The following is a 12225-nucleotide window of genomic DNA, read 5'->3' as shown; positions in this document are numbered from 1 at the left end:
CCCCTGAGGACGCATTCTAAACAAGAATGGTCAACGCGCCAATACCATCATCAACAATTGTTGTCAAACTCGGAGTGATAAAATTGTTGTAGCAACAGCAACGGAGAATTTCACAAACAAAAAAATACAATTGAATAAGAACAACAAGTTTGACATTTCATCATCATCATGATTAGTACACAAATCAAGGACAAGATCATTCTCTATGGCAATCACATCAGCCAACCTTCACGATCCGTCATGTGGTTCATGATGCTCAATAACATTCCATTCGAATTTAAATTAATTCGATTAGAGAAATTGGATCATCGCTCCAAATCCTATGAAAAGATCAATCCGATGAAACAAATTCCCTCATTGACCATCATTCCCATTGAAAATTCGAATCCGAAAGATTCTTCTTCACACCACAATGGTGAAGAAACCATTTTCGAAAGTCAAGCCATATTATTGCACTTGTTTCATCGATATCGAAAGTTGTGTCAAATTCCTGGACATTGGTATCCGGATCCTCATTCACACTTGACGGAACATACCAAAGTGAACATGTATTTGGGTTATCATAATTCACAATTGAGACCTGCAGTGGGTGGATTGGCTTTTGCTGTATCCATTGGGCCCAATGCTTTTGGAATGGCCAAAGATGAAACCAATATTCGACAATTGGAAAAGAAAACACACATGGTCTTGAAACAATTGGATACATTTTGGATGGCTCCATCGGAAGATGTTTCTTCTTCGTCTGCTGGTGGTAATGCTCGCTATTTGTGTGGACAAGCTAAAATTTCAATTGCTGACTTGTTGTGTTATAATGAGCTCATGCAATTGTCATTAATGTCCAATGCTTCTGTATTGTGGGAATCTGAAATGTTCAAGTCGTATCCAAATGTTTGCAAATGGCTTCAACTCATGTCGAAAACTCCAGAGCATGATAAGGTATTTAAATTTTTGAACATTTTGAAGGAAAAATCATCGAATGAGCGTACTTCTAAACTTTAATTGTGAGTGATATGGGAATGTTTAGGATGAAACAAATCATGTGACAACGATTTTTGAAAATGATGATGAAACGTGTAAATTTTACAAATATTAAAACGATTATGAATAATAATTTTCTTTAAGGTTAAATATTTACAATTTTATTTATCGACACATCTTGTCGACACAACTCACTCAATTTCATTGTGAGCTTCACTCCACTTCGTCAGACTCCTCCTCCTCATCTTCCTGATCCGATCCATCAACATAAATGGAATTACTCGCCGAAGAGGTTGTAGGTACTCGTTTCCTTGAGTAAATGGACCCATCGACAAGCTTTCCCATGTTATATTCACGTCTTTGAAATGGCGAACCATCTGCATAAAACTCTGTTCGAACTCCATGCAATTTACCTTCAAAGTATGTAGCTTCACAATTCAAATGATGTTCCTTTGTGTTAAAAAATCTGTCCTTACAAGTATACGATCTGCAAATGCCATGAAATTTTCCTTCTTTATAGTTAATCCATTCCATTACTTGCTCGTCTACTCCAAAATATAAAATCTTGAGTCCATCATATTTGCCATTCTTGTAATGACATTCTACATCTTTGGCAATTACTTTTCTTCCATTTTCATTATACATGACTTTGTATTCAATTAGTTTTCCATCAAGTTTGTCATTCTTATAGGAACACGATCTTTCAATGGCATCTTTTCGATGCGAGAAATATTTCACAAACGATCCTTCTTTTTTTCCAAAAGCAAAATGTCCCACTTGCATAACCTCTCCTGATTTAAAGTAATCAATGGCCTCTCCATGCTTTTTTCCGTCCTTATAACAGAGTTGTGATTTGATATGACCTTTACATATTTCTTTCAAGGCATCATTCACGAGTTGAGGAGCTTCTGGTTTTGAAATATAGTCTTGGATTTTTTCTGAAAGTTTTAACACTTGATTATCGGTATGAATCACAAGCATGGGACCTTGTTTGTATCCGAGAATGTATTGAACAATGGAAATTTGCGTTTTTTTGTGCGATATCACTAATTTGTTGTGTATGAGATTCATTCTTTTCGTGTGTTGAGAAATGAAATAATCACTATTTTGAAAATTGTACCAATCTTTGCATACTTGTCTTTGAAAATAAATTGCAAAGCCATTCCAATATATTGTGAACACGTCATGTTACAAAATTGTCATCAATGATGGAATGTGATTCGGTTTTCACAACATTAAAAGATTTTCTTCATTGATGGTATGCCTCCAACACGTACCTGCAAATATTTAAATCCTTTCCCCTTAAGAATGGAAACATGCTATCCAAAAACGCAATCAACAAGTAGAATGGAACCATCTTAATTTTCTTCTTGGAGGCTTGTAAATAGGTCTGATCAAATTCTTCATTTTCGGAAATGCAATCATTTAATAGATCAAGACTTCTCTTTCCTTCTCGTGTTTTTTCTGTGAAAGAATTTTCAATATCTTGTTCTCCTCTTTGATTTACTACATTAGAATGATGATTACTGTTGCATTGAGTGAGGTTGCATTGAGACATTTTTTTCTTGGTTTACAAAAAAACGAAATTTTTCGGTCTCGAACGGATTGAGTCCATCAATTATAATTTGCAAATTAATTGATGATTTAAAGACATGATGATGATGCAAATGAATCTTTTTTAAATTATAATTATTGATTGATATACAACTCATTGAATCAACTGAAAATATAATACTTTTCTAATTCGTCAATCATAATCACCAACAAGAATTAAAAAGCACACCATCGGAATGTCATCAAGTAACAAAAAGAACGACCCCTCTTCGGGATACACTCCATTACATCGGGAAGGATGCCTTGCTTTTGTTGATCTCTTTCTCAACTTCTTAACCGATTTGGAAAAAGAAGGTAGATTCCAACATCGGGATTTATTAATCTCTAAATTTCTCTCACGATTGAATGTGGTTGAAACTCGGAATTTGATGGATGCGTATGGTATGGTCAATCCAGCCATTGGTACACTCATACTTAATCATAAACGAAAATTTGAAGCAGAACAGCCTTCGTTGGCTACTCAACGGGAAGATGCAGAACAATTACGAAAATTCATTGCCTCACAACCTGTGAAAACGGCACAACAACCTGTGAGGAAAGGAGCAGATCAGGAAGAAGAGATCTCTGATGATGAAGTTTTGGAAATTGTGGACGAGGGAATTGATTCTCCTCAAACAGCAAAGAAAAGGAAACAATGATTTGAAATGGTGATGATTGGAGAGCTCTACTCCAAGAACTGCATTGGGATTTTGATGAGAAACGAACCTTTCTCCATGTGGCAATTAATGCCAAGATCAACATGTTCAATTTTGTTTGAGATCATTTCACAGATTTGATTGCATTCAAAAAAAGAAGAACAATTCAAAATGTTGATCAAGTCAAAGATTTATACAGCAATTTATGTTGAATTCATCATAGATCTGATTCAATTACAAAGCATTGATATTGAAATCAATTTAATTTCTCTTTTGAACCTTCTTCAACTTTCTCAACAATCTTTGTGGGAACTTGATGTTAGCTCTTCTGCATCTTCTGGTTCTTCTAATTCTTCTGATTTTTCTGCATCTCTTTTGGAGCTTCAACTTTTTCAAGATCTTACGGACCTTCTTTGGAAGGTGTTTCTTTGGATTGTATCTCTTTCCGAGCTTCTTCTTGAGTCTCAACAACTTCTTGACAATCTTGTTGAGCTTCTTAGCAGCCTTCTTCTTCAAAACAATCTTTCTTCTGGCAGCTCTCTTCTTGGCAGCCTTTTTAGCAGCCTTCTTTGCAGCCTTCTTGGCCTTCTTCAACTTCTTTTGGAGCTTCTTGAGTTGCTTCTTGAGCTTTTTAGCAGCCTTCTTGGCAGCTCTCTTCTTGGCAGCCTTCTTGGCCTTCTTGGTAGCTCTTCTTCCTCTTCTTGCTCTTCTGCACTTTCTTCTTGGTGCTCTTCTTCTTCTAACAATAACTCTTCTCTTGGCAACCTTCTTGGCCTTCTTAACAGCCTTCTTTGCCTTCTTGACTTGCTTCTTAGCCTTCTTGATAGCCTTCTTTGCAGCCTTCTTAACCTTCTTCAACTTCTTTTGAAGCTTCTTGGTAGCTTTCTTCACAGCCTTCTTAACAGCCTTCTTGGTAGCTCTTCTCACAAATCGACGACATCTCTTAACCAATGATCTTCTCTTGGCAAGTTTACGAGCACGTCTTCTCAAGGAAGCTCTTCTTCTCAAAGCAGCACGTCTTTTCAATGCTCTTCTTCTCTTTGCCAATCGGCGAGCTCTCTTCAAAGCACGTCTAGCAGCACGTCTGGCACGACGACGAGCCAACTTTCTAGCCTTTCTTGCTCTCTTGGAAGCACGTCTAGCACAACGTCTAGCAGCACGTCTAATCTTCTTGGCTTGTCTACGAGCTCTCTTCAAAGCACGACGAACGGCACGACGAGCACGCTTGGACTTGACACGACGCACACGACGAGCCAATTTTCTTGATCTTCTCAAAGCTCTCTTCACAGCACGTCTATTACGACGACACTTCTTCAACAAACGTCTAATGACTGCTCGAGGTCTACGTGGAACTCTTCTCAAGAGTTTTCTGTGTTTTCGGATACAACCAGCACGACGGTTCTTCTTGACTTTCAAACCGAAACATAATGTGGAAGCAGCCAAGGTGTCTGCGCTTGCTGCGTTTGTTGTGGATGTTGCGGCGAACATGACCATGCAGAAGAGCATGGCAAGTGCCAACAAGATGACTCTGTGAAGGATGATGTGTGTGAATAAATAGTTTTTATGCAGCACACAACGGGAGAGAGATGATAATACTGAGGGAATCAGTGAGAGAGCAGCATCACACGGGTTTTGTTGCTTGATTCATGTAAAGCGCGTAGTAGAGTGAGGCCTCTTTATGTTCGTCGTGTCACTGGTCAAATGTCAGACGGTATGAACCTGATGGAACGAATAGGTTTGGAAATGGAACGCGAAACGGTGACCCAAATACAAAGGATGAACAAGATGACACTGTCTCGGCATTTGCAGACTTGAAATGATCGAATCATCATCTTCCAGAGTCATGTTGTTTTAGATGAAGTTGTGTTATTCATTCCTTTCACACATTTCAAAGATTCGTATGAGAAGCCAATGAACGACCGTTGTCATGGAAGCGTTTTCAGTGAAGCACGCATAATGACCTGTTGTATGAAAGATTGCAGTGAAAGCTCGGTGAGAGTTCATGTTGAATTGTTGTTCAACAATTCCTTGTTGGTTCATGAGGATGTTCTCTCTCGATGAACAATGAACCCAATCAAATTGGCGGGCGCGTTTTTCTGAGAGACCCGGGATCGAATCCTCAAATTGTAATTGTGAATTGGGCATGAAAAAGTGAATTGAGGTAAAAAATTCAATTTTGATTTCACTATTCAGAATACTGAAACCAATGAAACCCAAAAAAGTCGTTCATGATGAATTGTGTTGAATGATATTGAATTCTTTGCATCTTTTAGGGAGAAATTCGTTTCTAATTTCACAATGCTACTCGATCGAAACATGAAATATTGCGTGTTGAATATTAATACTAATCGATGAGGATGAACTGTCCTTTCACCAATTCAAAAGGACTAAGTTAAGGTTTATCATTACCAAAGTGAATAGAACTAATCTCTGTAAAAGACCTTCCATTCAGCAGATTATGAGCGTAACAATCTCCTTCCAAAATGGAAGTTGTTACGTACTATTTCTTCAATCTGTCATTCTGTCATTCTGAACTTTGTGATGGAGAACTAATATTTACCACACAACGAACAGTACTGGATTCAAATATCAGGATGCAAACTTTGCAAGATGCAAACTACAATTTTCGCCATTATTTGACGGCTATTTTGAATCATTCCATTCCATAATGTGTGTTCTTAATTACTACCTCTTTAATAACAGAACAGCACCATGAAGTCGTTGGGTTTCCAAAATTCTATCGATTTACGGTAGAAGAAAATCCAATTTTCGAAATGTCTAAATTAGGAAAGATGGTTTCTTGACAACTGGCTGCTGTCTCAAGCATCACTTCTCTCTCAGAAAATCCTGGCCAAAAACATGAAATTTGGAAAGTATTCTTTGAATCAGCCGCATGATTTTCTTCTTCTACATCTCTCAACCATTATCTTCAAGATAAAAAACAACAACAACCACAAAAGATTCGAACTTATGATAACAAGGATGCATATCATCTCTCCATTCACGGCTCTGCCAAAATGCTCCTTCCGGCTCTTGATAGCTGTCGTCATGACTTGTATCATCTGTTCTTGTCAGATACAAGCTCAATACGCATCCTTCAACTCGGTCGTGTTTCCAATTCTCAATGCCAACATGTTTAAACCACTACAAGTCAAGAATTTCATTTACCTTCCTCCCTTTGATTCTCCAACCGTTGATTTTTGTCAAAATGTGGAGCAACAAAACGCAACTGTCAAATTAATGGTTTCTGCCAAAAGTCAGTCCTCATTTCCAACGTACAATATGAGAATGTTGAATTGTATGGATTACTTTTGCTCGAATCCTTTGAATACTGCAAATATGACGGCACGGTTGTACGGAAATGAATTGTTTCGAACTGAGGTAAGTTTTTGAGATATCCATTTCCTTTTTGAGAGTATTGAATTTTGTGATCATCCTTACATGTGTGCATCAATATCATGATATTCTCAACTAGTTCTCCTTCGTTTTCAATCATTGCTTCTTGTGTGATTCTTCAAGCGCTATTCAATTTCGTCAAACCATTTCTGTCACTAACACACATGTCCAAACTTTCCAACAACATTGAGTACTGTTGTCAACATGATGAATTCTCATTGTCTCAATGCCATCGGAATTACCAGTGGTGCCTCTAACTTGACTCTCTCATCTAGCTCTTATTCCAAAGATGGTAAAGGAATTCATTTTGGAATTATGGACGCCAGATATTACGAACCTCTTCCACCCAGCATTTATTCCCTCACTCTCTCCAAAGTCATTCCAAAAGATCCATCCAAAGACACTCTCTCCTATTTCATGAATTTATACTTCCCTCTCACTAACAAGTCTCTTTTTGATGCAAATTCATTGCCCATGTTTTGTCATTGTGGTGCCACGAATGATTATGCGTATCGATGTTACGATGTGAATCATGCATTTCTAGCACCGTACAAGTATTATGCTACGTGTATCATTTTCCTTGTAGTGACCATTGTTACGAGTGTGATCTTTGTGTTGGGAGTGATCATTCCTCGTTGTTCGTATGGTTATGGCATCTTGTCGAAAAATCGAAAATATCAAAAGGAAGAAGCGTTCTATTTTGGGAGTACGAGTTATGGACCTCGTCAATATTTACGTGCCATTTTCTTACTCACGTTGGGAGATATTAAGGCTCATAGTATCTTTTGGAATTCCATTCTTTTGGTGTTTGAATACTTGACACAAATTTTCTCATTCACACGAAACTTTTCCATACCTATTTTGAAATTTGTCATTGACGATGTTGGAGGAACCATGAGAGCTTTTGTTTTCATTAGTCTCGGACTCTGTTTCTGTTGTATGGTCATTCACTGGAGTCATACCTTGGATTTGATTAATAAGGGAAAATCAAAAGGACTTCTTTCATGGTGGAATACCGCAATTACCATCTTCTTTTACATCTTTTTTCTTTGCTTTGTCATTGCTGGAATTATTTCATTGGTAGTGACTCAACAGACGAGTATCTTTTTCCAAGTTCTCTCCATCTTTTACTTTTCTTTGAGTATTCTCTTCTGTGTGGCTTTTACCATTGCTGGAATTACCATTTTAGTGAAAATGAGAAAGACACGAATGGGGTCTGCAGGTGTTTTGAGTGTGAAATTAACCAAATCGACCATGATTTTGAACGTTTCCAATTTTCTTCTCGCCATCATTGCTGCACTAAGTTTTGCAACGTATTATCAAGGTTGGGACATTTTCACAGTCGAATTGGGTTTGTTGAGATCCTCCTCGTATGACATCTTGTTACTGTTTGCCTCGAATTGTGTCATTTACATCTTGTATTCGAGTGTTGAAAGTGAGGGAATTTATGGAAAGAAAGTGAGTGAGAATATTCATCAATGGTTGAATTGTGAATGTTTTGGACGAATTGTTGAAACTGAACCCAAGATGATGCATTCTGCTCCATCGGCTGGTCACTTGTCACAACGACCTGAACTCAAGGATAAACAGGTCGAGAGAGTGAAATCACTCAATCATGGTTCAACGCCAAATGTCATGAATTCACCACCACATTCTTCACCATCATCGAGTACAGGTTTAATGGAATTGAATGTCTCTGGGGATGAAATGAATATTACTTCACCTTCTTCTCCTTCTGTTTAGTCGTGGTGGTGATGATTCGTGTGAGTGAGAGTGTGCTCTTGTCAAGGAAAATATTTCATGCTACAAGTGGTGGATTGGCTTCACTTTGAATGTTGAAAACACCAAATGACCATGATGATGGTGGGTAGGTGTAGAGAAGAAGATTGTAATGCATGTACTGTTGATGAATTTGTCGAATTCCATCCTATTCTTGTTTCTTGACTTGTGTTTTTTCTAATGCATCTTATTTCAATCAAATCTTAAATTCAGATTTTAAAATTCATCATCAATTTAAATAAAATTCAAAAAAAAATGATGAAAGGTCCTACATCATCATCATCATTCTTGATGAGCCTGAACTTGAGGAATTTTTGGGGTACTACAGCCACGAATAGCTTGAAGTTTGTGTCGCCCACGCAGCAACGAGCTTACAGGATATGGATGAATAATTCTATGAAGAACAAGTCTTCAAATTTTTTAATGTCCATCATGATGATTCATCCCGAGCAAAAGAATAGCCTTTTTGCACTCTCTAATATCAACGAGTCATCATTATCCTATCACACATTTCATGGAAATATGAACAGTGTTGAAAACAATGATGCATCTGCTTCTCAAGGTATCCAGCAACAACAACAACACTCGATAAAGACTATTTCGGAACACATGAAGCAAGTTTTACAAAGCTCTCAATCAAAAAGCGAGTCTGTTTGGCCAAATTATGCAAAAGAAATCAATAGTATTTTTTCGCATTTTGAAAAGTTTGAATTATCGGAAGCTTTGCAACAATTAACAAATTTAAACGAGGCACTATTTCGACAAGATTCGAATTTATTTTCAGAGGAAATGCAGGCAGTTCGAATGGTTTATCTATATATTTCATTTCTGGACCAAATATATTCCAAGAAAGATGGCGAGCATGATTTACCCCTTTTCAATGAATTTTTGGATCCAAGATGTTTTGAGTTTGATTATTTCAAACACGAAGTTGCTGTTGACATCCTTCAAAAATACATTACAGAGCATGTAGAAAAGATCAATGAAGGAAAAACACCAGAGTTTGTCACGCTCAAGCGAAAGCTTGCCTGGGTTAAATTTTATCAGAACCACCTTCTCAGCGCTATCAATGATGTTAAGGAAGCATTGGCTGTTGCTCGAGTAGTTTTTGGAAAAACTTCTGTCGAGGCATGCTATTGTTATTCTGATTTGGCATCGCTTTATGTTGCAGCTGATAACCTCTCAGCAAGTGAAAAATGTGCCAAGATTGTCATTTCATTGCTTCCTCAAAAACCAAACAAAACTCCATACTTGGAAGAGAAAATTGCAATGGCCATGGTTGCACTCAGTGAATCAGTGAGAGAAAGCAACGCTGAAGAATGCGTCAAACTCAACACAAGCGCCATTAAAATCATTGAGAACGTCTATGGACGAAGAAACAAGAAGTGGATTGATTGTGTCTATTCTCTGATTAGTAACTATGATGGAATTGCTGCAAACAAGAAAGAACAAGATGAAGCACTCGGTGAAGAATACACCCGAAAAGCAGACACTCTCTACAATTTAGTTGGAGAAATGTTGACAAAGAATGCCTTTTCCAACATTCTGCTCTTACCGCTCCGGCAAAGCACCACTGATGAAGAGACGTATGATGAAGACTTGTTATTGAGATTGTACATGAGAAGAAAGTACCCATTACCACTTGCTATTCATGCTCTTTTTGGTGCCGCTCGAATTGTGTTAAATGGAGAGGCACCAGTCAAATCCATTGAACTCTATGAAAAAGCTCTCACGTATTTTTCAAAAGAGTACACCGAAGATGAATTCCTTATTGAAAGAGAATTTGCAAGCTCTCAACTTGCTTGTATTTATGCTCTGACAGGTCAAGCTGACAAAGGACAAATTCTGTTAAAAGAGTGTATGAAACGTATTGCAAGCTCCATTGGTACCGACAACAAATTCTATTCTGATATTGCAAGTTATGAAGGTTTAGTAAGTACTGACTCACCAAATCTGGCTGCAGCTGGTCTGAATATGGCAGGTCTTACGGACGCAGATCCCAGTGGCAAAACTCCAGAGCAAATGAAAGAGGAGTTGGAACGTCTTGGTTTCGATGTGGACTCTTTCACAAACATGATGGAGAATGCCATGAAATCAGGCGGACGAAATATGGATGAGAAGGAGCTCTTTAAAATGATGGCTGGAGCAATGTCCAAGTCACACAGTGACAAGAAGAGCAAAGCCGATACAGAATCTCCTCAATCAAGTCCTTCAAAATCAAAACATAGTAGTAAGAAAAAGTGAAACCGAGTTCGATGAACTAACTTGAATAAATTGTATTCGTGCTTTACCAAGATCATGAGCTTTCTTGTTTTACTTTGCAATTACTTCGTTTTCTTTAAGGACTCGTTATGAACACAGAACAGAGTATGGATCTGATTTTTCTATTGAAAAAGAACCATTTTGAAAGATCATTTTAATTATTGCTCATGAGTTTGATTGGAAGGATGAAAGCACAAATGAAGACAGACTTCATTGTAAGCATGGCTTCTGTTATCGGATTGGAACATTACTTGGTTGAAACAATTCTCATTTTCTTATAGTAACGCTCATCTCCTTTTCTTTTCTCGAGGGCATAAGTTTGGAATTACCGCCTCAAAGAAAAATGGAAGCAGAATCTACTTTGCCAACCATTTCAGAGAGAATGCGTTGGGAAGCTATTAAGGAGGATGGCGAGGATGCTTATGAGTTGGAAATTTCTGAAGAAGAAGAATTGGAAGAAGGAAACATCTCCCTCTCTTACTCAACATGTATTGAAGATTCCATCCGACTTGAAAATAGTTTGGATTCATTTGCAAGAGAAAATAATTTGGAGAAGTGCTCCGTATTATTCAAATTATGTTGTTCCGTATACATAGTTCCGTTTAACTGATGTTGAATGATTTGATTCTATCCTCATTAAAGAAAAAACGAGATTTCATATTTAAGCGCGATAAAGATTTTGATTTCGTTAAAGGACAGCTTCAGGAAGCAAGCACCATTAAGGAGGAGTTCAAATCCATTGAAGAGACTGTCATGACCAATCACAATCCCTTTGCTTTTATCAAGGAAAATATTCTCTTTCTTGGAGATGAAAACAAGAAGAACAAAATGTGGGAATCTGCCAATCAAGTTGTAACATCATATTTCTTTCAACTACTCTTCTACAGATCTAAGAATTTCAAGACTGGAGGGTAAGTCCATTCATGAACACAGTTGCTAATTCTGAACAATTTTTCAGCCTTGAAGAATTGCATGAGCTTAAAGAAATGATCAACTCTCTGAAGAACATTAATTCCAACGCTGGAACAGAACAAGCCAAAAAACTGAAGATGAACAAAACTGCTCAACCTGATTTTTATTCAACTTTCAACGTTGATGGTGAATCCAACCATTGGCTGGTTTCCTTAGTTGTAGAGTTTCAAAGAAAAGGTTTGAAACCAAATCAAGACCATAAGGATACATGATGTTCAAAGATTTTACACCCAACTGTCTTTTACTGAGGGCTCGAGTGATTTATTTGCTCCAGAAACGAATTATACCAAAGATCTTTGTCAAAGAATTCCAAAATGTGAAGTTTCCAAGTATTTTGACTCCTTTATCCAAGACATCTACAAATATCCCTTTTCGTCATTCGCTCAAGCCGTTTCTTTCATTGAGTCGCTGTACAACGCTTTTACTTTGGGAAAAGAAACCTTTGTTTCAGATCTAAACCAACAGATGGTTATTTGGTTTTGTGCCAAAAATGATATTCTAAAAATTACTGGTGCTGATCAACGTTGTAAAGGTGTTGTCGCAGCATTTCGGATTGGGAATGAAGCCCACTTAAAGTTTTACACTATCA

General features: G+C 37.5%; 7 protein-coding genes across 7 annotated transcripts; 5 read left to right on the top strand and 2 right to left on the bottom strand.

The window, feature by feature from the left end:
• Positions 1-168: 168 nt before the first annotated feature.
• Positions 169-999, top strand: C9374_012846 (uncharacterized protein; the record flags this gene model as incomplete). The annotated part of the gene is made up of 1 exon (XM_044688657.1): positions 169-999. The coding sequence occupies one exon, from the start codon at positions 169-171 to the stop codon at positions 997-999; it is 831 nt and encodes a 276-aa protein (XP_044542288.1).
• Positions 1000-1191: 192 nt separating this feature from the next.
• Positions 1192-2536, bottom strand: C9374_012845 (uncharacterized protein; the record flags this gene model as incomplete). The annotated part of the gene is made up of 2 exons (XM_044688656.1): positions 1192-2116; positions 2256-2536. 2 exons carry the CDS (start codon positions 2534-2536, stop codon positions 1192-1194), a joined length of 1206 nt encoding a protein of 401 aa, XP_044542287.1.
• A 232-nt stretch (positions 2537-2768) lies between these two features.
• Positions 2769-3230, top strand: C9374_012844 (uncharacterized protein; the record flags this gene model as incomplete). The annotated part of the gene is made up of 1 exon (XM_044688655.1): positions 2769-3230. One exon carries the CDS (start codon positions 2769-2771, stop codon positions 3228-3230), a length of 462 nt encoding a protein of 153 aa, XP_044542286.1.
• A 258-nt stretch (positions 3231-3488) lies between these two features.
• C9374_012843 (uncharacterized protein) lies at positions 3489-4715 on the bottom strand (the record flags this gene model as incomplete). The annotated part of the gene is made up of 1 exon (XM_044688654.1): positions 3489-4715. One exon carries the CDS (start codon positions 4713-4715, stop codon positions 3489-3491), a length of 1227 nt encoding a protein of 408 aa, XP_044542285.1.
• Positions 4716-6827: 2112 nt separating this feature from the next.
• C9374_012842 (uncharacterized protein) lies at positions 6828-8366 on the top strand (the record flags this gene model as incomplete). Its single annotated transcript, XM_044688653.1, has 1 exon — positions 6828-8366. One exon carries the CDS (start codon positions 6828-6830, stop codon positions 8364-8366), a length of 1539 nt encoding a protein of 512 aa, XP_044542284.1.
• Positions 8367-8657: 291 nt separating this feature from the next.
• On the top strand, positions 8658-10646 carry C9374_012841 (uncharacterized protein; the record flags this gene model as incomplete). Its single annotated transcript, XM_044688652.1, has 1 exon — positions 8658-10646. The coding sequence occupies one exon, from the start codon at positions 8658-8660 to the stop codon at positions 10644-10646; it is 1989 nt and encodes a 662-aa protein (XP_044542283.1).
• Positions 10647-11007: 361 nt separating this feature from the next.
• C9374_012840 (uncharacterized protein) lies at positions 11008-11848 on the top strand (the record flags this gene model as incomplete). Its single annotated transcript, XM_044688651.1, has 3 exons — positions 11008-11259; positions 11307-11575; positions 11623-11848. 3 exons carry the CDS (start codon positions 11008-11010, stop codon positions 11846-11848), a joined length of 747 nt encoding a protein of 248 aa, XP_044542282.1.
• Between the last annotated feature and the right edge of the window lie 377 nt (positions 11849-12225).

This window comes from Naegleria lovaniensis (genome assembly GCF_003324165.1).
Source record: "Naegleria lovaniensis strain ATCC 30569 chromosome Unknown tig060, whole genome shotgun sequence".
NCBI lineage: Eukaryota > Heterolobosea > Eutetramitea > Acrasida > Naegleriidae > Naegleria > Naegleria lovaniensis.
Note: the sequence above shows the minus strand (reverse complement) of the source record. Positions and strands in the feature narration are given on the sequence as shown.